Source organism: Platichthys flesus, chromosome 3 (assembly GCF_949316205.1).
Source record: "Platichthys flesus chromosome 3, fPlaFle2.1, whole genome shotgun sequence".
NCBI classification, from domain to species: Eukaryota; Metazoa; Chordata; class Actinopteri; order Pleuronectiformes; family Pleuronectidae; genus Platichthys; species Platichthys flesus.
The window spans coordinates 22,382,102-22,408,955 of NC_084947.1; the positions used below are offsets into that span (position 1 = coordinate 22,382,102).

Genomic DNA, 26,854 nt, shown 5'->3' on the forward strand with positions numbered 1-26,854 from the left:
CTCTATAAGCCTGTCTCCAATCCACTTTTAAATATAGTCCAATGTAAATTATTCCATATCTGTCCCGTGTTCGTTAATGTCCTGGTTAACGCTGGACAGCTGTGTCATTTGAATAGGGTTTTCATCACAGCTCTCGGATGCGATCAGGTTTCTGAAAGCCTTTGGCAGTGCACATGCGCGGGGAGACGCTTTGTGAAAGGACAAAAAACAGGACCAATTGAAAGAGAGCATGTGAATCTGACCAATCCCCATTAACAAATAAGACAAACAACATTACGGGAGCCAATCGCTGCCATACACCGGGAAACAGCATGGCAGAGGGGTGTGCGCTCTATCGGCAGCGGGCGACGTTGCCCCAGCTCGTGGGCACCGCGGCCAATGAGAAACGAGATTATTAGAACGCAGCCAATCACGACGCAGCGGTGTCTAACGCAGAAACTGTCGCCATTGCGGCTCTGCTGGTGCCTTGTTCCCGGATGGGGAATTTGAACCAAAATGGCTGAAGAGAAGCCACAGTGGCAGTCGGTGCAGACCCCTCCTGATGACTGACGGATCGAGCAGCCAATAGCAGCTCAAGTTGTCAAAACCTGCATCCAATGGCAGCCTGGCACACAGGAGCTTTGTGGTGGAGTACAGTAGCTCGCCATATCAACAAGCCTGTGTTTTGGACGCAGTTTGACAAACAGCCTGTATCTGTCGCTGATGTCAGTCGCTCTCTGCGTTTCCAGCGAGACGTGTCACGCTTGAACTGCGGTAAACCAGCACTAAAACTAACAAGCGGCCTAGACACGGAGCCGAGCAGGGTGGTTGACAGCGTCGGTGTAACTTTAATGACAGCGAGCTTGTTTTTCTCTGACATTTCACCTCAAGCAAGTCAACAAGACAGCGACGCTCGTGTCTTCTCACTCTTCAAACCGAGCCAGGCAAGCGTTTTCACCGTGGTTCTGACAGTCTCTCACGAGCGCAAACATTAGCCCACTTATTTGATCCCTAAAACAGAACAAAACGTATCCTCAATGATACTCGACTTGTTTTTCTTTTTTTAACTATCAAACAAGGCTTATTTGTTTTGTTTTTTTTCAACAAGCCGCGTTTTCTTGAAGAGCTAGCCAAACAATACTAAGCTAACTCTGTTTTTCTAAAGCTGTCACAACTGCATAAGTGTTAGCATCATCCTCAACTAGCAACAGCTAACATCGATACCATTCATCGGCCATCACCGAGGACGCAAAACCTGGTTGTCTCTCCAACCTCACCGGTGCATTGCACTTTCAATCAGCCCGTCTGACCCGCTGCAGGAGCGGATTCCTCACCGTCACCCCTCGCCTTTAGGAAGCGGTCAGTCGAGAAGCAGCGAGCGGCCAGCTGAGCGTCAGCGTCAGTGGGGGGAGCAGGTTGTGTGCAGCCACGGGATCCCTCATCGGACTGTTAGATTATTATCGGTATTTTTGCTGAAAATGGCGGCGATCGGAATGGTGCAGATGTTGATCGAAGCAGCCGAGTACCTCGAGCGCAGGGAAAGAGGTAAAGTATTTATATGCATATGTGCAAACACGCACACTTGCATTTTAAATTCTGATAGTGAAAGAATGAATGCATATGTGGCAAATACAGTGAAATGTGCAGGGAGACATTGTTTTTATGGAGGCCCCTCCTTTCCTTCTGTTGTGGTCCACTAGTGGGGTTTATTCCAGTTCAAGATGACATCATTGTGCAGGCTGAGGGGAGAAAATACAGGATGCATATACGGCATGAAATCCATTCATTGCATGTCTTCTCCACACTGCCATAGAATGCCTAAAGGATCAAGATCAAATGTGGCTCATTTTATCATCTTTCTATTCTCGGTTTAGCTCCTTATCACATTGCTGCTGTAACACCACATTGTGCATTGCCAGATATCAGGACATGTGACCACTATGTTGTTAATTTCCTTGCAGGAGCAGAACACTGCTATGCCTCCATGCCACCCTTCATCAGCAGTGGAGAGAGGGAAGGCTTGAAAAGGAAAAGCAAAAGCAAGAAAAATACAAGTAGCAGGTAAAAGCTGTTCCTCTTGGCCAAAAAAACTACACACTTCATCTTTTCTCAGCTCATCAACAAGCCTCCAATCATTCTCCCACTTCCAGTGTGCCCCACCACGCAGAAGTTTATTCCATTTTTCCCAGATGGTGTTTAGGTTTCATCTGCAAATTAGTTATTTTAAGTAGTAAAAGCACATTTGTTTATCCGTTATTTTGTGTATAATTTGAGGACATTTTGAATGGACTCCATCTCAAATGTGATCATGGTCAAACCTTTGAGTTTTTCAAATGTTTTAAACTTGATTACATTTTTTCAAAGTTTCACACATTAGAAATGTGTATCGACATGCACATAAGTTAAGTCCATTTTCCATATAATTATGTCCTGAGGTCAAATTCACATAAATGTTCATAAATCATTGGCTGAGTGGTTTGGATGCAAACCTTTGGCTTCGCTGGGCAGTCTTCAGTAATTCAGCCTGTAGGGAGCAACAACATTTCCAAAAGTTAATGTTATATCATATCATAGTCATCTATACTAATTCTCCATTTGTTTTGTATGTAGCCAATATTGTAGAGCAAAAGTTTTCACAATGTGAATGGGAATACAAAATTAAACTCATGACCCACATTGAAGGTTACTTAAATTAACCGTTAAAAAATAAAAAAGTAAGTGGTAGCTAAAAAGCCATTCAAAATTAAGCTTGAGTATTGTTATTCCTAAAAAATGCTCACACTGTTGCAAACTCAGCCATTTGTCTTAGAGGAAATACTTATTCTCTGATGACCATCAGCTTTTAGAGGTTCTCTACACATATTCCTAGGTAATAAAGCTTACGAACCCTGACCATTATTTAGTCAACATACTGTACATACTGTATTCACTGTGTCCATATCCCACTTAGAGTATGTGGAGGACAGTCTATAACTGGCTGTGTCACAGACTGCACAGTGTAATATGCACACCAGTTTTGTACCAATCAATGTGATGTTCGAAGCCTTGGTTTTTAGAAAAACAGGTAGGAATTTACAACCTGACTGTTAAGACCCCTCATCTAATTCCCCTCACCTTATTCATAGCTCTAGAGATTTTTTTTTTTTTGATTTGTTGGTGTAAGGTCACATTTTAACTCGCTGTTGTCTTCTTTAAAGCTTGACTGACAGCACCAAACATCAGTCTGGTGTCAGGCAGACTGGGACAGTCAAGGTTACTGCAGAAAACATTTCAGGTTGCAGCTCTCGGCAGCTCAAGTCACCTCAGTCGACACTGCTGCACCGTCAGAGGCTGTAACCTGAATTCCGTACATCAATAATACAAGGACAGATATATGACGTTGACCATGCCATGAGTATTGGTGCCGGCTGGTATTTCTGAAACTCATGATCTCCTGAGATATCCCACCCAACAGTGTGCAGAGTTTTACTCAGGATGGAGACAGAAAATGAGGAAAAACATCAATGATCAATCTGATCAATTATGTGATGCAATTATTTCAGTGTGCGGTAAAGGCAGCTCTGTAATCAAAGGCTGTGCTGGTGAAACTATATTCTATATAACCTAAAAAAAATAGATTAATGCATGTCTGAGGTGAAAAAGTTGCCATTAGGAGACTTGCTTTCTCCAGTAGATTCAGCACCGGTATTTAGTTGCAATCAAAAGTGCTGGAAAATGGGTGATGGCCAAAAACGCAGCCCAGTGTGGGTAGACGGAGTCAGATAATTGATATCATGGCGTATATCTAATATTCGGTGGCAGCAGCATGAATGCCTCAGTGCACCAAAAAACACGAGTAGTAGAGTGGCACCCAGTCAGATAATGCACAGTAACCCATTCAGATCAACTGTAAACTTGCTTCAACCCACATCAGGAATGTCGGCCACACTGTCATAATCCACCCTCCAATGGAGTGAATACCTATCTCTGGCGATCTCATTTATGGATATGTTCCTGTCGGGAACATGCAGTATAGATTATGAACAGGTTTATATTTAGCCTTTTTACCTCAGCTTACCCAGCGTATATGCAGCACACACCTGTTACAGGACAGCTAAACACGGGCAGTTTATGTGCAACATGTTTGTACCACAATATTGAACCACAACCCCCGTTTTACACCGTCTACACTCTGTGTCTCCAACTTTGTGATTTGTCCTGAATTTGATCAGACAAAATAGGTCTTTAGAGCTACCTGCCATCAACTTGTCAATAATCCCCATTTGAGCTACTAACACATCCTCCAACTCTCTTGTCATGATATGCTTGTCTTCGAGCGTTGGCCCTTGAGAAGAGCCATAAACATGTCAAACAAGTGCACGTACAAACTAGTTGGTAGGTGTCGTTCCCTGAGCTGAAAATGGCTTGATGCCAAGTTCAGTATCCAATGTATAGAGCTCATGAGGTGAAGTATGGAAATGGTTACATAAGTAGTTTGATTTATAGGCGTGTCACCACACATAACCTAATGTATATCCAGCTATTTTTTCCTCAGGTCTAAAGTTACAAGACTTAGGGTTAGGACACATTTCTATTCTATATATTCATATTTGCACACTCGATTTTTACAATGTACATTTGTACAATTATTTTCATCACCCATTGTTTCAGTTAATCTTTGGTCTACAAGGTTTGTCAGAGTACAGTCAATAATATCCGCCCTCGGTCCAAAGTGAGGGTTCAAATAGCTTGTTTATTCTGATCATCAACAGTCCAAAGTCCTGTGATAGTAATGTAATTTTCTTTTTTTTCTTGATAAATCCACTAATTGTTCAACACATATTCCAGAAAAATATTCCTGTTCAGTTTTCTCCTCTAAAAATACTTCTTTCTTTGTAATATCATTGTAAATATTCTTGGGGTTTAGAATGTTTGTCAAAGCAGACATTTAAAAACTATTGTGTAAACACCTCAAACAATATTTGACACATTTTGCAAACTTTCCAGGACATTTTATAGACTGAATAATATAAATTAAGTAATCCACACTGAAAATTAATCATTTGCAGCTCTAATATTTACATACAAGTTTAGAAAATTCAGCCCAGGAAGTCACTGTTGCTCAAGCTGCTTTCAGTTATGCACTGGACTCTGCAGTTCCTCCATATTTTTTCCGGATGAGATGCAACGCAAATTTAGAAGACAAAGATTTCAAGATAGTTTGAGGTTATAAAAGCTGACGACAGTATCAGGGGGCTGTAAACAAAATCACTGGATCTCTGCATTAGACTTAATACGTCACTTCCTGGCTCTGTCTGCTGCACCTAGCTGCTCCACCTCTCACATGAATAATGCAGAGGATATGTTGCTGTTGTGAACGCGTCTGTGCAGAGAACCTCTCGCTGTGTTGTGCATGTATGAAAGGCAAACTCTGGGTATACGCCGTAGCCAATTCTCCAGATTTTACCCGAAGGTCATGTCTGAAAACGGCTTTAAATATGTGGTTTGGTCAGGAAAGAGGGTTTTAGGCTTGACTATAGTATGCCACATTTGTAGTGTTCTTCCATCATCAACATACACTTAGTGACACACAAGCCAGTACACTGCAAGAACATACCTGCCTCCAGCGTCATGTCTTTACATGCTTACTTGGCGCTACATTTTTAGAGGTGCTCGGTTAAGAAAATATGGGCATCGCTTTCTATTTAAAGTCGAGCTGCTCTAGGTTCGTCCTTGTTTGCAGCTTGAAAACCACAAGATGTGTGAGTAGTGGGGGAGGGTCTTCATCGTGCTTTTGCTGGTGTGTATATGTAGTGAGTCGGTTGTAGTGACTCCCCCCTCCCCCTCATCCCTCTCTCCTTCTTGCTTTTGCTCTCTCTCTCTCCTCACCTCCTCTCCCCCCATGTGTCTGTCCTACTCTTGACAGTCAGTGGAGAGCCCCAGCTCCTCCATTACATAGATAGACTCATATCCCCCACACACACACCCCTCCACCCCAGGCAAATGGCGTCTTTAAATCAGGCAAAATAAAACAAGAAGGAAAAACAGGTTAATTGTGGAATCATATGAGTGTAAAATCTGAGCTGGATACCAAGCCTGTACAAAAGTGCACTGTTAAATCTTCAGCCATTTTCATGAGTGAAATCGGCAAGTCGGGAGAGTCAGGTTGTCCGCAGTTGCCCTTTCACACATGTAGCACACAACAGGATGCACGATGCATATACTCTGTTTGGTCTAGATGATGGGCGTCATCTTGGTAGAGCGAGCAGGATGCAAAATCATAGGCTGCACAAATAGTAACATTTTGTATTGTGATATTTGTAATCTTTTGGTTTCGTGATAGAAACGTCATCACCACGCCCACTCTCTCACCGTGAATTCTCGGCACACATGGGCTCAGTAGGACATTACACAGACGGTATTCGAGAGAGCTGCTGTGTGGTTAATGTCCAACCCAACTAATTCAGACATTTGCCTCTTCCTGATAATGTCTAGGTAAGTTTTGAGTTGCAGTACATGCATGAAAACATCGTCTTTAGGCATATGAGGGCCGAATTTGAGAACACAAATAAAATTTGCCAACCCCCAAGTAAAATGTCCACGTGAGCCCATGTAAAAATACAGCAGGAAAAATGTCCAGAGAGTTCACAGGGGAAAAGTGGTTGTGTTAATGACATTTCTGCCTCATGTATTATACACACATACACTCCTTCCTGTGGTTGGTAATTAAGTGGCAAAAGGCTCTGGCAGTTTTCAGGTCATAAACAGTTCAGACCATAAAAGTCTTTAGACAGGGATGCAAAAGCTTACTTTCCAAATACAAAATAGTTCCAACCACACCAGTTCATTTTTGCCAATATACGAGCAAACACTTTGCAACTGTGGAGAGAAAACTCCCAGCAAAGATGATGTTATAATAGTATTGTGATTTAGTGTATGTTGCATTATCCTCTTGTCTAATTGATAGACCAGGATTGTAATTAAATGTACTGATATGGGATTAGACCAACCCTAACCCTATTCCACATTACTCATAATGAAGTATCTTATCCCTATTCAGCAATATTTTATATCAGTATATATTGATGCATTGTGGGTGTTTGAGGTAGTATGTGCGTGTCAGGGAGAGGGCAGGAAGGGGGGAGATGTCCCATAGCCTGAAATCTAGCCTGAATAAATTGGGATCATTCCCCTTCTAGTGCTGTTATGTCACCAGCGGCAGTCTGCCCTGCACTGGAATAGTGGAGCTTAGTCTGGAAAGTTTGTAACCTATTGTGGAGGTGAATGAAGTTGTGTATCTGTGTGTGTTCTTGTACCCTGACGGAGGTCATATTGTCCAGTCCTCACAGCTTCAAGAGTTTGTTTGAGGGTTAAGGGTTTAGATTAGACGACTATTCCTAATCTTTGAGTTCTAAGGTTTGACAGATGAATTGGATGGGTAACGGGCTACGGAATATATTATGTCAAATGGGTCATGTGCGTGTGTGTATGTCTGTGAGTGTGAGCTAAAGAGTGCTGTGAGGATCTTGGCCATGGCGCAGTGACAGCCTAGGGTCTTGCAAAGCTGAAAGTGCATAGTCTATTTCAGGACCCAGGGTGGGAGGATCAGTAGGTTTAGGTGGTGGAGAGTCCAGGAATGCAGAGGGGATCCTCTCTGCTTTCTGTCTCTCTCTCTCTCTCTCGCTCTTGCTCTTGCTCTTGCTCTTGCTCTTGCTCTTGCTCTTGCTCTTGCTCTTGCTCTTGCTCTTGCTCTTGCTCTTGCTCTTGCTCTTGCTCTTGCTCTCTCCCTCTCCCTCTCTCTCCCACTCTCTCCCGCTCTCTCTCTGTGTTTACCTTCAGCACTGTCTCTTCCCCCAGCCCACTCAGTGCTACATGTAAATGGTTACTATTACCGTGTTGACTCCTGGTCTCCTCATCACGCATTTGGTAGTGTTGTCCTACCAAATGCGTAGTGTAAGCCTCGGCATCAGATTATCAAGTCTTATCCTTTTCTTCCAAGATTCTTATTTTGTCAACTGTTCTGAATAGGCATGAACCCCCACACATCATTTTCTCTTGCTCTCTCACTCCCCTGCAGTAAGACCTTGGACTGCAGTGATCTCATGCACACGCTCACGTGCAGACAAACACACACACACAGAGGGGAAATCTTGCACTCTTCAATCAGTCACCATGTTATTATGTGTGCTGTAATTTTCTCATCTGTGTTTTGTTTAATCTCCACAGGTCTACACATAATGAAATGGAAAAGAACAGGTATGTTAAAATGTCTTTGTTTGTGTATGTTATCGTGTGTTTGTGCTGTTCCTCAGTTCATAACACACCAGAAAAGCCCTCCCCCACTGTTGCCATGGAAGTGTTTAAATCATGGGTTGTCAATGGATAGTATCTCGTCATATCAGATTGTTCAACTGTTAGTACATTACTCATATCAAAAGAAAATATGTTCATAGTGGGACAATATTACATTTATTTTAGTTTTTCATATTCAGGATTAGTAAAATGATTAAAAGAAAAAGTTAACAAAATAGCTCAGTAATGAATAACAGTAACCATTTTAACATGGCAAATTAAATAAACATTAGAAATGACATACAAATGCTTACATTTAAATATATAAATGCAAAAGCTCTGGTTTTAATGTGTTTTTGAAAAGAAAAAAAACAACGAGATACAATGAAACATTGTACAAATAGTACAACACCATAGGTGGATGCAGAAATTAAATTTCATAACAGGAAAACAGGTCTTGTGTGTGTATGCTTCTTTGTGTGAGGCTGTTAACTAAATATCCATCATCTGTGTATAGGCAGCTGTAGTTAAGGTTGCCATAGTGAGGGTGAAAAATTCGTTCTCACGGAGTGAGACAGTGTGTCGATAGACTCAGATCACAAACTGTGATCACCAAAGTTTGTACACAAGCTAAACCTCCCCTCTCACATTTGTGCAGTTTTGTGTCCCGGGTGTAGAAAATGTGGAAAATGGATTGTTAAAATTCACTTCCTCATTTGTATTTCAGTTGGAGGATACTCGCGTCACTCAGATGCTTTTATTTCAAATTCTGTAAATCACTCTGCTTTAACAGTCATATAGCCTTAAAAAACAAACACTTCTAATTTGATGTAAATGTATGGGTTAGAGGGTGCGATTTCGGTGTTAGGACAAACAGCTGAAGTTTAGAGTGATGTTCACGCACAATGAGGCTTAAACATTCTTTAAAATACATGCTCATTATAATCTGTGAAAAAAACAGAAAACCTTAAAAAATTTAAAAACTGTGAAAGATGTGAAAAAAACTAATCAAGTCTAACAGTCCGAAGCTGAATATGAAAAAAAAATAAAGATGAATCTTACTTTTGTGAGCCTCTCTGGGCCTGCATCGCTCCATCCTGCCTCTGCTAGTTGATCCAGAGCAGCAGATTAGTGGTCAGCCTGAATAATATATGGCAACTGAGGCCTGTGCCTGGGATTTAGCCCTTTGCATGCTTGTGTGTGAGTGAGTTGAAAATTATGACCACTGCTTGTTCTAATAAACTTGAGAATAATCATGGCCTTTAGCCAGTTTCTCACTTGATGATAGAAACCCATCACAGGCAGATAATAAATGACTCATAGTGACCCAGTGCGAGCAAAGCCAGAGGACTGCAAAACTCTGCACCACCTCTCCACACCCCGTCCCTCCATTTCTTTATCCTGTTCCACTTTGGCTGATCTAAAACCACAGAGGGTGTGTATGCGTCTTAACGTCCACATAACATGACCTGCCTTTTATCTATGCACTAAAGTTCCTCCCAGTTGTTAAACGCAGTTACTCCTAGAGGTCAGAGGTTGAGAGTGCAGGTGACAGGGGGATTTACTACCGTTAAGTCAAAGCGCATCGTGCTAACCTTTTAATATTTAGGAGGTGATGGGTTACTTTAAGAGAAACCACTCTGGGTTGCAAGAAATGCCCTAATTGCAACTGTTTTATTAAAAAAAAAGTGGACTCGCACATTTGCCTAATTCCAGAGCAAGCCAGACACAGCACCTCCAGCCTTCTTTATTTTGTAGAACATAAAACACAGACTAGGTATGTGTTTGTACATATTGTCCACAAAGAACAACTCCAGCCACTACCACACCCTTTTCTAATACTTGAGTTCCCTCAGAGCATAAAAGCATTATGGCTCTTTATAGCTATTGTCTGGACTAGAGTTTTTCTTTCACACATGAAGAATGCAGCAGGAGAATCTCCGCTCAGAGGCATTCACAACAACAGGAAAGTCCTTGGAAAATACAGGTGAGAGGTGGTGCCTTGGTAGAACATTCAGGCAGGACATAACATATAAGTTCAATGGAAATCAGTGAGGTCAGTTTTTTAAGTTGGCTGCACATAGACAATGACATAGACCCTTATTACTAAACACTCATCAATGTTGTTAGAAAAGTTCACATCTTTGTGTGCATCTTCTTGATCTGCTTCCCTTTCACACATGCACATGCTCTGATGCATTCACACATATACATCCTCTGGAGAAACTGTGTAAAGTCTCAGTTGCTACTGTTTTCTGCAAAAAAAGACGGATATTATTTTAAGGCAAGCAGGTACATTGAGACCGGTCTGACTCACGTAAAGAGGACAACAGTGTGAAATTTGATCAGAGAAATATAGACCATGGCCATAGGCTGATAAGCAGACAAACCTGAAGCTTCACATACATTGACACACTGCACCGAAGTCACATTGAACCAGAATAACCTGTTGCTGAAATAGCACTGTGTGCTACGGCCACGCCTGCAGCGTTTCCTCTCACTCAGACACCATTTGAACCGATCTGTTTCATGAGATCGCTGCTCTTCAATGTTGTTGAACAAACATTATCTAGCCCTGCTGATCCCTTATTATGTCATAGCAACACAAGCCAGAGCATTTCCAAGTTATGTATCAACAGTCGGTGTGCCCTTTTGCACTTAGTCAGCTGAGAAACAAGCTCTTGGTGTCAGCTGCTGAACACTGCTTTGTGTGAGTGTGTTTTTTATAAGGCCATGGGCTAAGAATATATTTTTGTATGTCCTTTGGCCATATTCAAAACAGTTTCTTCTCTCGGTATGTACAATTTGAAATAAACTCTCTATGCTAGTGACGCGTTCATCAGGATTACCTGTAGCAGCAGCAGCATAATAATAAATGAACAGCTCATCCAGTCAACCCTCAACTGCCGAAATATCATTTTTACATTCACTCTCAGAAAGAGGCTGACGTACACATGCCCACTCGCTCAGCCACACACTAAGGCATACAGACACGTACACACTCTGCCTAGGCTGAAGCTGGAGGTGTGTGTTGTGTAACAACGGGGTCGAGTGGTCAGAAACTCCCACCATCCCAGCTTACCAGCTGCCAAGGCTGCAGGCTGAGAGTGATACAGGATGAGATGGAGTAGAGATGAGAAGTTCAAAAGGGGATGTCTGTGCATGGAACGTTCAGTTCAGATGTGGACATGTCACAGATGATCTTGCACCACGTCTCTGTGTTTCTGCCTGTGAAGGGGAGATTTGCACTTTGCTGCTCGAGACATCCTATTTAGCAACATGATGTAATAATGGTACAATGCCAGCATTCCGGGGAGTAGACTACATGAGAGGGTCTCAGATAAATAACCTCACATGGCCATCTCACATTTACACTGTTGGGTGACAGCTCTATTTTCTTTTGTAACTCTTGATCCCGAAGTAGCATTAAGGGGAACTCTTGGTCATTTTTTGTATGAAATCTGATACTAGGGCTATATCCATACTGGTTAGTTTCATTTGAAAACTATTTTCGCTCTCTCTCGCTCTCTCGCTCTCGCTCTCGCTCTCTCGCATTTGCATTTCATTTTTAATCCTCATTCATACTAACATGCCTGGAAACGCATATCTACACATATCTTTGTGTATGTGCGTTCGTTTTTAACTGTACTTACAATGTTAAAGAATAAACTTCCACACATGCTTGTATTTAGATGTATCTTTGACAAAGAAATAAGTAAATGTGATTTGACAGATTTTTCCCTCCGTTTCCTTCTTCCTTTCCAGACGGGCAAATCTAAGGCTGTGTCTAGAGCGACTGAAATCCCTTGTTCCCTTGGGAGAAGATGCTAACAAGCACACTACCCTCAGCCTGCTGATGAAGGCCAGAGATCACATCAAGGTGTGTGTGTGTGTGTGTGTGTGTGTGTGTGTGTGTGTGTGTGTGTGTGTGTGTGTGTGTGTGTGTGTGTGTGTGTGTGTGTGTGTGTGTGTGTGTGTGTGTGTGTGTGTGTGTGTGTGTGTGTGTGTGTGTGTGTGTGTGTGTGTGTGTGTGTGTGTGTGTGTGTGTGTGTGTGTGTGTGTGTGTGTGTGTGTGTGTGTGTGTGTGTGTGTGTATTCACCTAATAATCAGTGCAGCGTGTTAACAGCTGTGGTGGATAAATGCATTAGTATTGGGTGCTGGAGTGACTGAAATGTCTTAGATTTCAGACAGCTTCTCCTAAAGTATTTTTTTCCCCCTCTTTGCTCCCGGCAGAGGTTGGAGGAGAGCGACAGGAAAGCTCAGCACACTGTAGAGCAGCTACAGCGGGAGCAGAGACACCTGAGGAGGCGCCTGGAACACCTGGGGGTGGAGAGGACCCGGATGGACAGCACCGGCTCCACTGTGTCCGACAAGTCCGACTCTGACCAGGGTGAGCCTGACACAGACACACAGACTTAATATACTCATGTCTCTCCATAAAATAATTGATGGAGCAGGCGGATTCACAAACTAGAACTATTCTACTCCATCGCTCATAAAGAATAACATGTTACTGTGGTTATCTGTGTTTTCGCAGTGGATTAGATATTTATGAAAAGTTCTTATTGATGTAATTACTCACAGATTGTGTGTGATATTACAGTGTGGTGAGAAACTCAAAGGAGTTTGCCTTGAGCCCTTAATCTTGTCGTTAGCTGCCCTATAAATCTGATGATTTGAAAGTTACATGAAAAGGCTGTGGTGATAGTGGGAATGTTTGCAGGAAATTAAAAACTAGAAGGATTTATTATAGCCCTCTGGAGTCTGGCAGAGACAAGTGCAATACATTTCATGTCCTCTAAGTTTGTATTGATGACAACAAAAGGTTATCTAACCATTGAAAACCTTTCTAGTATGGACTTCTCTGTAATTAGTCAAAATAAAAATATAAACATTTATAAGTAACAACTCAGTTCAATTGTAACGGATAGATGTGTGTCCTGGTAAATATTAAGACTACACTCCATCTACTAAACAGTCATCGTATTTAAAGAACAAGAGTTATTTTATAGATGCTTTCTACAAAGTTACAGTTGCATTCAGAATGAGCCAGGCCATGAGCTTTTTATCTTATAGGTCTGTGTCTGTGTTATCATCACTAACTTAAAAGTGTAGGCTGCTGGTGTCCAGGTTGAGGCCAATGGTGTCTTATCTGGAAAAACTGTGTTGCCCAGCTGTCTATCCCGATGTATACAAATCTCAAAACAAAATGGCGTCTCTCCCTGTGAGATTTTAGTCCAAGTTTTGTTAGAATTATTGTTTCCTTCAAAGTGGAGTAGTGGAGCTAATACATCACCTAGTTGCAGCTTGTCCAAAGTGAGGAAATAAAATACACTGTTAAATAGCATAGTACATCCTTCTACCAAGTTTCCTGATCTGTCCAATAATTTCCAATAATCTTGCTAAAAAACAAAAGAACAACAAATAGCGTCTGACCACATAGCGTGTGGTCAGAATATCCTCTCATTCTGACACATTGTTGTTTTCCCCCCTTGTACCTCAACAGAGGACCTGGACGTGGATGTGGAGGGGACAGACTACCTGCTGGGTGACCTGGAGTGGAGCACCAGCAGCGTGAGCGACTCAGGAGACGAGCGAGGCAGCCTGCGCAGCAGCTGTAGCGATGAGGGCTACTCCAGCGCCAGCCTGCTGCGCCTGCAGGACACTCAGGAGATGGCCAAGCAGCTGGGCTGCAGCCTATAAACAGCACTGGTCACTGACCCAGCACCCACCTCCTACCCTCAGCCAATCCCGTCCCAAGATGCTCTCACGACTTCCTTGTCCTGCTCAGACCTCACCCCTCCTTCCTTTCTTTCCTCCCTGCTTCCTCTCCTCCAGGACTGACCCACGTCCGAGGCCTCTCCTCCACTCAGGCCTCTGCGGACTTCCTGTCCCCACGGAGGTTTCTATTTGGGCTGCAACTCCAAAAACACCCGCCCATATTTAGCCGTCGTCAGCGGTCACTCACTCTGCACCAATCAAATGAGTGGGATTTTAAAGACACTCCACCTCCATCCGTCCCCCCATTTGTCAGAACCACAACTTTCAGCCAGAGAATGTTACCACACAATATCCCACTGCCTCTTTTTCTATGCCTCAAGAGCCATAGGAAGAACTGAACGAGATTTCACCCATACTTCTCACACGCACACACACACACAAACACAAACACACACACACGCACACGCACGATTACATAACAAACACAAATACATACCCAAACATACACCCCTCCATCGCTCCTTGTTGTCCATTGAGACAGAGACCCTCCCGAGGTGTGACACTGACATGAGATGGGTTTTTTTCAACACCCTGCTCACCAGTCAACCATCGGTGCATGGTGATTTGCACTTAAAATTGCTTTTTGTAAAACTGTGTCATCTCTTTCAAACACTGTCTCTTAAAAACGTAAAGGCCCCCTCACTGCAGCTGTTATCATAAGTGAGTGTTTGAGACATGTCAGTTGGCTGCCCCTGCTGTGTGGTGCAGCAGACTTTGTGGACACTAAATTAAATTGTCGGGGCCAACAGCAATACGTCCCTTGTACCAAGGTTTTCGCAGGCAATCGGGTAACTATCCTGTAATCTTATGTCCACGTCTGCAGTTCAGAAGGGAAAGTAACACAAAAACAAACAAAAAACTTGTGCAGCATGAGATTGTTAAGGGCTGGGGTATTTGGGAGGGATTAGGGGGTGGTTTCAATGTTCTCTGCCTCTCTCTGATGATGGTGGCATTTTTAAAGCATCCTTTTATCATATGTGTGTTTCTCACATTTGAGCCTGGCAACGACAGGGGTCACTGGCAGATTTAAGAAACTTAACAAAAAACAACACCAGCCACCACCAGGCGGAATGCTGGGATATTTTTGGCAAGTTCTGGAACATGTTTGTACACTTGTTCTTCTTCACTGCCCTGTTCACCTAAAAGAAGTAAGGAACCCACCTACTGAGACCAGTCAAGAGATTGGAGCACATTCCACTATGTAGAAAGGATAGGCAGGGGAGAATGAGAGTATAATTTTTATGGGGCGAATGTTCTTGCCAATGTCTTAGGATGGGTAGAGTTAGGTTTGAGACGATGGGAGTCACCCAACAAAATGACCGGCTTTGACTCTTCAGTTGGAACACGCTGTGGCCACATCCACACTACTACGTTTTTGTTTAAAATGCACCAACTTTGCTACAAATACACCTGGACATCCACACTACTCTGGAGTTTTAGAAAAGTGCTGGTGGCCCTGTTTCAGTTTGAAAACTCCGGCACAGCGTTTTAATCTGGAAGGGCAGAAACATAAATGTTTGAAAATGATGACGTAGACACTCACAAACAGTTGCTGATTGGTTGTTTCCGTCACGATGTTGCCTTCACTGACTCGTCAGGCTCCTTTCGCCTGAACCCCTTCCATAAGAATACAACCAGCATTAGCTTCAGCTAACAGTGTAGAACGCAACATGTATAATCAATTACAAGTGTTGCTGACCCTGTTGTCTTAGCTAACAGCTGTATTGCAGTTAAATCCTGCATTTTACAATGGTACAACTGTTTACATGCAAGAAAACAAACTGTTATTTGAGTGCACTGCGACAACTCCTGTGTCCAGCAGGACTACCATGCCTTCCTGTTTAAAACGTCATGCGCTTGCCTAGTGTACATGTTATATGCGTTCTTAAGCATGTGTGTGGGCACACTTGTGTGGACAAAAATCGTTTCAAACATAAACGTAGTAGTATGGATGTCGCCTGAGAAAGTTTACCTCTTTCTATATGTTCACGTCGAATGAGCACCAAAATGTAAAACCACCGATTTTCTTTCCTCCGCCTTGCCTTGATAGCTATTTATTATTTCTGCAAAAAAAGTACACATTTTAATGTAAATAGTTTACAGAAAGATCTCTATGTCTATCAACAAATGTATTTATTAGATATACTAAATATATAGATTAATATATATAAATATATTTAGTCATAGCCTATGTTCTTCTTGTGAGGTTTATTGAGAGTTTCCTTTATGTAGTTTTTTGTGCACAGCATAGTCAATCTATAGAATATTTAGAGAGGTCTCTTGTGCCTCAAGGCTTTTGTGTCTGTTCAGAATACGGCACAGTGCTCCTTGAAAAGTAAAATGTGATGATTCAAATTTTTAGCTGTTTCCCCGGTATAACTTCAAAAATTTTGCGAGAGGAACTAGTGGCCAGGTTGAGGGCGGTGACGACTCCTCTGGCAAAAATATGTTGCCCGTTTTCGTCCATTTTCACACCAAGAAGCCTCCAACAAACTGGCTGCTCTCACTGTGAGTTCTAGTCCCTTGTTTGGATCAGAATCACCGCGGGCGGGAAGAGGATCGCAGCTTTTCTCTATATGCAGATGTCCTCAACCCGTGCAGCACGGTGCCAAACCTTCTCCTGCTTCTGCAAGTGCCACTTGTAAAACTCAGTTAGAGCACGACAATGGTACACCAAAAAAAAATTAAAAAAGAAAATTTGAAAAATACATATTGTTAATTGTAAGATTTATTGTGGAATGCTGCTTTTTCTTTTTAGTTTTTCTTTTGAATCTTTTTGTGAATCGATTCCTTTGAATCGGAAAACGTGTAGCTGTGCGATGAAGGGGAAATGTATCGATATAGTAGGTGTGACTGGGCAGATGTGTTCGCAGAGACGCCATCTGTCAGTGGGTGCATGTGTATACAGTGTGTGTGATTGTGTGTATGTGTGTTTATTTCGTCACTGTCTTCAGAGAGAAATATTGTGGGGGGGGGGGGTAGTGGGTGGGTGTTTAAAAAAACCTTTCTGTTCTGGTTTTTCTATTAATTTGTTTACTAGTAAAATGCAAAAAAGTCCACTTGACAAAGACTTCATGTATTAACCTAAGCATTAATCTCTGTATATGGTCGTCTCAAGTTTTCTCCTTTTTTTCCATCCATGGCATGTTGCCTGTCTTCCGCCAATCAACACGTTTGAATGTGTGTGTGTGAGCATTTCCTGTGAGCATGACTCCCTCCTCCACATGCTGTTTTGGCCTCCATGGTGCAGGTGAGGTGTGGGTGCGTGCCTGATCCCCTGGACAGAAGCCCTGGTGCTCTCAGCATCTGCCTTCAAGAAGCAGGTGTTGAATCTCTCTCAAAGAACAAGACTACAGTCAGACCAGTTGTTTAAGCTACAGGTTTCAGCATCAGGGGAAAATCACGCTCATGTACAGCTTTGGTTTAACCAATTTTTTTTCACCCTTCATACAAAGCGGCTGATAATGCCTTAAAACAGACACAAATGTACGACCTAACAGAGTTATACGATATGTATGAGTGTTTATGATATATTGACATGTATCACAAAGGTCATTCCTTTTCATTGTGATGCTGATGGTGCTCTCATGCATTACACAACTACATGCACAAACACACAAGACAACACATCGTCATAGCTCCATGAACATCGCTGTCGTCGCCTGCCACCTTTCTTCTTGGAAAGGCCAAATGTCTGTATGTTAAAGCAATTACTTTACAGTGGACGTTGTGTGCACCTACTTTTTAAGAATTGGAGAATTTAGACACTCACTTTAAATGTGGGGCAGAAAAAACCCTTTGAAAACCAACTGTGGAGCAGCAATTTATATTTGTCAGTGATATTAAAGGAATAAAACATTTGAAACCCTTGTTTACCTACCTTCAAACTTGTCATTGTATTTATTTGTCTTTCCGGACAAACTGGCCTGCTCTGTAATTATACTCCGAGAACAAATTAAGGCTTTTACAAAGGAAGCCAGCCAACTAGTTTTTCATACAATGAAAAATCTTGGTGTTGAAGTGGGGGTTTAATGGACTGTAATGAGGAGGTTCTGTGCCGCAGATGAAAGAAAGCCTCCACTGGGACCTGATTCTCACCAACCACCCAGTTTAGTCTGCTGGCCAAATCCCAGGTTTTTATGATCACAGCCATCTGACTACAGCTCAATAACCAACACAAACAAAGCTAGAGAAATAGAAGAATGAGGGGGATGGGCACCATGAAAAGCATCCCACATCCCGTCTGGAGCTGTCTGACTGCTGAGGGGGAAGGGAGCAAGATACAAAAAGGTTTCCCTCTGCCATGGAGAGCTTTGCAACTCCTGTCAGCTGTAGAATTGTTTTAATATATATATTATATGTTTTCCATGCTTGGACACTGAGCTCTAGGAAGTGAAACATAGAAATACTCATATGAACCTATAGTTCTGCCAGGGTGTAGGGAAAGTCTTCTCCACCAATTGCACCGCATGCACCAGAACTGACATTTACAATTGACTGGTTCATTCTGAAGTCTGCAAGGAAATTAAGAGGACTGACAAATCAAATATCAGCCTAGGAAACCCATCCTGGTTAATATTACTGCCCTCACAACTGGGTTATAGCAAATATATGATATTACAGGTGTTTCACTAAATGAGGTCGCACAATTACTACTCTCAATGTTGTAGCTAGTGAGGTCTTCAGAATCCGTAATGTCTTTTAAAATTTTACAGAGGGCAGCAATTTGCCTACATTACAGCTTAACTGCCTGTTGTTTGTATAGCAGGTCATGTAAACACACTAACACCTGATTACATAAGGATTTTGTGTGCAATGGGAATGGATACAATCGACATTCACTCCTGTTCTGGATCAAATGACTGCAGTCAACACAGGTTTTAATTGGCTTCGGCATTGATGGAAAGGAGACACTTAGGAAAACGCACTAATATCGAAAGACAGTGAGACGAGAGAGCGCCTAGGTTTCCAGAATTTAGGTGACACTGAGCATCACGAATGGGAAATAAATAGAACCTGTGTATACCTGCTAATTTAGTTAATGAAGTACAAGGGTTTTTATATGGACACATGGAATGTGAATTATTTGGTCACACTTACCAATAAGTTAACACACAGTCAAAAATTGTGTTACTTTTGCGTAATATACTTTAACATTTTGACACAATTACTGACGAGCATTTTAGTAGCATGTGGTTAAAGACTCTACAGCTTGTCCAAAATGCTGCAGCACGTGTCCTGACGACAACCAAGAAAAGGCCCTTAATAATATAGCGCCTTTTTACCTTAAAGAGGTATTAGTACCTTATCAACCCACTAGAGCACTCCGCTCCCAGAATTCAGGCCTACTTGTTGCCCCTAAAGTCTCTAAAAGTAGAGTAGAAGCCAGAGCTTTTAGCCATCAAGCCCCTCATCTACAACTTTCAGTTCAGGAGGCAGACACAACGTCTGTTCGTTTAAGAGTAGACTCAAAACCTTCCTTTTTGATAAAGCTTATAGTTAGAGCTAATTAGTGCGGCAGAACGTTACTTGTCCTATGTTCTAAAATAGGAAGCGTTTAGTTTAAAAAGGCATAGAGATATTGATGGCTGATCTACTGAGTGGGCCACATGGTTTTCATCGTACTAACATACAAACCAGTACAAGGCAAAAAACCCTGATGACGCTAAGACGCAAAGGGAATTTATGACACATGACACACACTTCTCTTTCCAGCTTCTCCTTCCTCTTCTCCATCCCTATTCCCCTTCCCCGGAATCCCTTTGCTTTATCACCCGCAGATCCAGGGCCTCTGTGGCCGCACCATGGATTGCGGTTTGTGGATCGCACACCGGGGGTCGCGGTGTTGGATCCTGTGTGGCGGATTCTATATTGTGTGGGCTGATCATAGTGGTAATGTCGCGTTGGCATCATATAATGGTGGTGGACCAGGACCGCGGCGGCAGCTCATGATGGATCCTAATAAGCAGCAGTGGACAATGACTGTGGACTAAAGTGGCATCTGATCTGTATGGTGGGTCGTGGTCCTGCTGGTTGCTGACCATGGACTGTGATTGCAGCTGAACTTCTTGACATATCATATTGAAGTTATCCTTCAAAATGTTTACCCTCATCAATGCTGATAGAAACTTTAATCTTGATGATGTTTTCCTACACCTGACATCTATTGAACTTCTGTCCGTCCTGGGAGAGGGATCCCTCACATGTGACTCTCTCTGAGGTTTCTACGTATTTTTCGCTGTTAAAAGGGTTTTTAGTCGTTTTTCCTTACTTTTGCTGAAGGTTAAGGACCGAGGATGTCACAGCATGTTAAAGCCCCATGAGACAAATTGTGATTTGTGAATATGGGCTATACAAATACAATTTGATTGATTGAATTTTATAGAGTCCCATGTTGGATGCTCCAAATCAGAACAAAGGCAGACCTGGCAGTTGAGCGATACCACCGAATGATAACGCTCATGTGTAAACCTTTGTTGACAGCTGTGTGTCCTGGTGCTAATGCAGTAGACTGTTGAGGTCATGAGAATGAGTACAGTGTGTGGTGGGGGAGGGGCAGTGGGGTCATTGCTGTCAGGGAAAGGCTTGAGGGAGTATCTGAAAATGTATCTATCTATCTATCTATCTATCTATCTATCTATCTATCTATCTATCTATCTATCTATCTATCTATCTATCTATCTATCTATCTATCTATCCATCAATCAATCTATCCATCTATCTGTTTATCTCCCTATCTATCTGTCTGTGTGTCTGTTTGTCCGTCTTGTTGTAAGATAATCTTCCAGTCACGTCCTATTGTAAAGCACTTTGCATGAAGGCATGCACAAAAAGACACACCTTACATTTCATCTGCACATGAAACTGGAGACAGACTGCAGTGCAGCTTATCCTGAGCTAAGCATAACTTGCTCCAGCTGAGTGTATTGACATAACCTATACTGCTGCTGTGTGTCTGTACAACTCTTATTGACACAGTTGTAAAGTAGGTGTGTTTGTTAGTGTCTGTGTGTCAGGGTCACAGGCCTACTGACCTACCTCTCTACGTCCTCGCTTCTCAGATTAGTCAAATTCAGCAGCTTATCCGGTCCCCGCAAACACCCAGTTTGCTTTGACCTTCGCCGCCCGGGACTTCCCTGACCAGTCGTGCACATACACACCCACAAACAGACACACACTTGCAAACAGGCACTTAAGCCACATAGTCATCGAACAACCCAACACTCAATCTTTTCATAGTCACCAAATACCAATAATGACTCGCTCCACCTCCCTTACTCTACCCACAGTCATGACGATTGTATGACTATCGTGAAGCGCAGTCTGAAATAGGAAGGTAATGACTATTTGCAATAATGACCGGATACAATCTTTTCTTAAAAATACTTGTTTCAGTTTGATCATTATTTACCTCAGGGTCACCTGAGGTAAATATCTATTTATTATACATGAATTGTGTTTGATAAAGGTTTTGATATCTTTCATGATGGCTCATTGGTATGATTCTAACTTTAACATTTCATGGAACTTAGCCACTAGAAATAATATAAGATATATTAGTTATAAAGCTATCAAAAATATGACACAAAAGCACAACATTTTAATACATTTCTTCACATCTTATATCTGACTGATGTGTTCACTTAATGAGGATCACCAGTTTTACCTAACCTTTTGTCCCTATCAAAGGTGTGTCCATCTCAAATCAAATGAAATCAACCTTTGTCATGCACAACACTAAAGAGATCTTACATGTGTGTAAACGCTGAGGATGACTCTTTGCTGTGATTGGACAGTGAGATGCGAGTGACGAGTGCAGAAGAGATTATTTGTATGTATGTTCAAAAATGTGCAAATTTAGAAAACATCCTGAATGCACTGTAGAATGTGAAGAAATGGAGTAGAAGTTAAAATGAAAGTATAAATCAAAATAAAGATACATGGTAGCACAGAATCGAGATAAACTAGGTCAAAATTTAAGGAGGAAAAGAAAACGGAACATGATAAACATCTGAAAACTGTGGCCCTGCATACAGTATTTTATCAAGATCAAGGAAGTCTGACAGTTTGGGGGGGAACAAACTCCTCAGTTTTTGTGTTATGATCCTCAGGCTGAAGTAAGTTGTAGGAAAGTAGTTTCCGGTCTCCTTTAGTGTGGATAGTACATTCCTGATCATGTCGTCTACCTACCACCAGTTTCCACCTGAACTTGTCTGATTCATCTGAGCCTCACTGGATTTCATCACCTGAGTAGAAATCTTACAGTAGCCACACACACACACACACACACACACACACACACACACACACACACACACACACATGATTGTATCGCTGTCTTAGTGAGGACACACATTGGCATTATGCATTCCCTAGCCCCTTACCCTTACCCTAACCATCCAAACAAAATGCCTAACCTTAACCCTAAAACCAAGTCTAAACCCTCAAACAGCCCTTTGAAAAAGTGAGGACGAGCCTCTCCTCACTTTCCAAAAATGTTCTCACACTGTCGGGCCTATGCTTAAAATATTCCTCACAAAGGTATAAGTACAGGAAGACACACACAAACACAGACACACACCATGTCTGTTCGTCTCACAGCAGGAAGTGGCTGAGTGGCAACAGCCTCCATCACAGATGAAAATTTGATCAAGGGACAGAGAACCGAGTGAGTGTGTATGGGTGTTTTGTATGAGGGGTGTATGTATGCAAACAGATGGAGGAGATGGTCTGCGTATGGGAAAGAGGGATCTCGGGGGACCGGAGTGAAGAGAGCACATCAGACAAGATGAGTGCATCCAAGATAGAACAAAAGCGAGAGAGTTGAGTGGCCTGTACGTGACATGTAGTAAAGCTCTTCACAGAAAGCCAAGCTTAGCACTGGTGAATAACACCTGGCAAATCAAAGCACCAAAGGAATATGAGTTTCAAAGCAGCAGGGCAGCCGGAGAGGCTGGAGCCTCCGAGGAGTTTTAGATGCTGTTCAATGTGCAAATAATACCACTCAGTGATTAGACATGAGAGAGAAGTACATATAGTGTGGTTCATTCAGTCATGATATCATCAGCAATCACTAAGCAGTAGCGTTTTGCATACAATATTTCCATTTCAGCGTTGAATATAATAAATCCTGAGTGTATTCAATCATCTTTAAGAACAGAGGTGGTTGTGTTGGTGCAGTCGACCGGCTGGGATCTACAAGGAGCAGTGTTTACAGTATTTATGAGACCATTAGGTGAAACCACAGTGAGGAGAGTGTGGCAGTGCATGCTACAGCAGTGCATGGGAGGTCAGGGAGAGAAAGGTTAGAGTAGCAGGCTGGTGAGGAAAGTGTCTTCATGTTAATGCTGCAGTCCTATCTGGAAGGGGGGGGGGTAGAATAAATAGATAACAAGTTATGATTGTAATACTATTCTGACCTTGTGATGGTTTCACAGCATGTAGACTGAGGGATACTGTTGGTCCTCCATGCCTCACTGTCAGGTCTCAACAGCTCAATCATGTCAAATTAATAGAGGGGCTGAAATCTGATTGGCTTCCAAAGTGCCCCTGTCCTGTCTCCTGACTATTTGTAAATAAGTTATATTTTCTCAGCTTGTCTGAAGTAGGCCTACACAAATCACAACATTATACCACCATATTGGGACAATGATCACTGTCCACTCATTGCAATTTCAATTTGTGAAGCTGAAAACAGAAAATCAACTTCACCTATTGATTTCCCACTAAGCTCTCAGCCTTCTAATCCTAACCCAGCCAGTCAAAGTGACACTGTTCAGAAACCGGACTACAAGACAAAGTGTAACTAATAACATTAATGGTTTTAACGGTTCCAATAACTGCAGTAAGTCAGAGAGTGAATCAACATGATATTAACCCTCGCATTTATACGGCTGAAATGGAACAGAGCCATCATTAACATAGTATTTACCAAATGTCTACTGTTATAAATATCTATCATTTGGCCTCACTCCATGTGCTTTACCGGTTTTCATACGCAACATGATGTATATGTTGGATGACACCATGTACCACCATTTGCCATTTTCACAAACCCTGAAAGCCTCCTCACTTGTTGGAGAACAGCGCCCTCTATCGATTATTTGTTTCAAAACACCAGCGCATATTTCCTGTGAAATCCAAATAGGAAGGCAAAGCAGGGACAGCTCAAGGATGTCAACTGCAGTCTTTTTCGTTAACAGTCGTTACACTGTTGCATCAGAATGAAAAGTGTATTTGTTTATTCAGGCAAAAACACTGCTCATTGAGCCTGTACACTGAAATGGAAGTCAGGTAGTGATATTGCAATATATTTCAAATTCAGTAGTTTTTTACTTTTGTCAACTGAGTAAAAAGGCATCTGATGATGATAGGTATGACTTTACTGTTCCTATGAAGAGGGACGTTGAGGCTGAGCGAGACACATTTCTGGTTACCTGTCATTTCCTGCTGAGTCACTGGCATCCACCCTCCTCTATGGGCCCTTTTGTCATCTAGAGTGTTACAGTATCTCTCTCTCTTTCTCTCTCTCTCTCTCTCTCTCTCTCTCTCTCTCTCTCTCTCTCTGTCTCTCTCTCTCTCTCTCTGTCTGTCTCCCTCTCTCTCTCTCTCTCTCTCTCTCTCTCTCTCCCTCTCTCTCTCTCTCTCCCTACCTGTCTCTCTCCTCACTCACTCATACTCTGAACGAAACACAAACTTAGTATAGGTGTCAGGAGTACATTGTACATTTACATGGTAACTTATGCTGAGCACCTTACAGCCTGTCTGCATGAGTGTGTATATTCACTGATGATTTTCTCATGATTAACGGAAGTATACTCACAATGTGTGCCTGTTCTTCCTCAGTGTGAAGCTGGGATGTGAGACTGAAGGCCTAACAAAGCCTCATTCAACATTTTGATGATGTCATCATATGTAGAATACACATGCATGTGCATTTCTATCCCCTGGTGTTTTATGTCCTGCAACCGGACCAGCTCAGTGACATTGGGGGCCTGACCAACACATCACATACTTCTCCGCATGATCCCTGTGCTTGTGAAGTCCTGTCATTTAGTTTGTTACAGTTTTTCACAATTGTTAAAACACGTTTTTCAAAACAATAACGGTTTTCTCATAATTGCACACAGAAAACTGAAAACCTCACACACAAAATGCTAAACCTGACACTCCCTTTGCAAGATGACTCTTTGCCATCAAATCTCTTACCTGTTCACAAAATGGAACTCGTGTTTTCATTTGATACACATAGCCATATTTTCAAATGACACACACATACCATTCATTGAGTACACACAACTAAGCATTTGCTTGCACACTACCAAGCATTTACAGCACACTGAAGTGCAAAACTGAAAACACAATCATCCAAATGTAACACACCATATGAATGACAGTGACTCTGGAGAATGAGCCATTTCTCTTTTTGTAAAATGTCTCAGTGTAGGCCTACTTTTTTCATAGTCAAATATAAAACAGCACACAAATATGCATAAAAAAGGGTTATTAAGGTACACACAGAGAACAGTACAGTACTGTTAACCCCCCCATTCACAAAAATTATTTAGGCATCAGGCCTCCGGTTCCTATCTGACCAGAGGGCCTCATCCACATCACAGGCAATGTTCTCCCTGTCCAAGCAGCGTTGGAAGAAACACCTTGAGTGGCGCATGAAGCCCTGACAGGCCTCGACACTCACATCGCCACAAGCCTCCTCCATGGCCTGGAGCAGTGGGACCTTGTCCTGTAGGTTCCGTTCATATACCTTCCACCTGCAAGCTGAAAATAATTTCTCAATGGGATTCAGGAAAGGAGAATAAGGTGGAAGGTATAGAACGGAAAAATGTGGGTGGTCCTGAAACCACTCACTCACTTGAGCAGCCCGGTGGAAGCTCACATTGTCCCAGATAACAATGTGATCAATCCGCTGTGGGTCATCTATCTGGCCAGGTGGTACCAGCAGGTCATGCAGGCCATCCAGGAAGACAAGGAGATGGGCAGTGTTATAGGCCCCTAGGTGGGCATAGCGGTGCAAGATCCCATGGTGATTCAATGCAGCACACATTGTGATGTTCCCACCATGCTGGACGGGGGCCTCAACAATGGCCCGCTGGCCAATGACGTTTCTGCCCTGTTGCCTCCTCTTCACCAGGTTGAGTCCCACCTCATCAATACAGATGTACTGGTACAACACATAAGCTGTGTCATGCTCCTGGATATGTCCTGGGTTTGTTCCCTTGGGGTTGAATGCACTTATTGTAAGTCGCCCTGGATAAAAGCGTCAGCTAAATGAAATGTAATGTAATGTAATGTAAATCCGCTGACACAGACAGCATGAGAATGCAAGTTACAGTATGGACACAGAGAGGTCAACACAGTGGGCTACAGTGTTGACACTGAGACACTGTAGAAAAGGAACAATATTAGATTACAGGTACAATACCTACATGCATGTGTCAGTGCTGAATGTATGGTACTTACAAGCACAAACTCTCACTGTAACTCCTTCATGTCTGTGTTCCGTTCAAATGGGACCCTGTACACTTGTTTCATCCGCATGGCAGTCCTATGAAGAATACAGTCCAATGTAGAGAGGTTTCTAAATGTAGCATGGTCAGCCAGGATCCTAGTTTTTATTTGTCTGAGTGTGATAGCGTTGTTCTCACGAACCATATCTACAATTTCAGTCTCCTGTTCGGCTGTGTAAATGGAGTGAAATTGCTCAACATACTTGAATGTTTAGAGATTTGAGTATTTGTACATTGTGTGTAGTGTTTTGACAACAATGTGATGTGTAATTGACATCAGTGTGTAAATAATGAA

At 42.4% G+C, this 26,854-nt stretch overlaps 1 protein-coding gene across 1 annotated transcript; it reads left to right on the forward strand.

The window, feature by feature from the left end:
- The first annotated feature begins 1,380 nt into the window (after positions 1–1,380).
- Positions 1,381–17,919, forward strand: mxd1 (MAX dimerization protein 1). Its single transcript, XM_062384698.1, has 6 exons — positions 1,381–1,524; positions 1,941–2,040; positions 8,185–8,214; positions 12,016–12,130; positions 12,485–12,641; positions 13,758–17,919. The coding sequence occupies exons 1-6, from the start codon at positions 1,458–1,460 to the stop codon at positions 13,952–13,954; spliced, it is 666 nt and encodes a 221-aa protein (XP_062240682.1). The 5' UTR covers positions 1,381–1,457; the 3' UTR covers positions 13,955–17,919.
- The last annotated feature ends 8,935 nt before the right edge of the window (positions 17,920–26,854 follow it).

Coding starts and splice junctions, on each gene's coding strand:
- mxd1 (XM_062384698.1), top strand. CDS start 1,458: ATGGCGGCGATCGGAATGGTGCAGATGTTGATCGAAGCAGCCGAGTAC. Junction 1,525..1,940: donor CCTCGAGCGCAGGGAAAGAG/GTAAAGTATTTA, acceptor ATTTCCTTGCAG/GAGCAGAACACTGCTATGCC. Junction 12,131..12,484: donor AGGCCAGAGATCACATCAAG/GTGTGTGTGTGT, acceptor TGCTCCCGGCAG/AGGTTGGAGGAGAGCGACAG.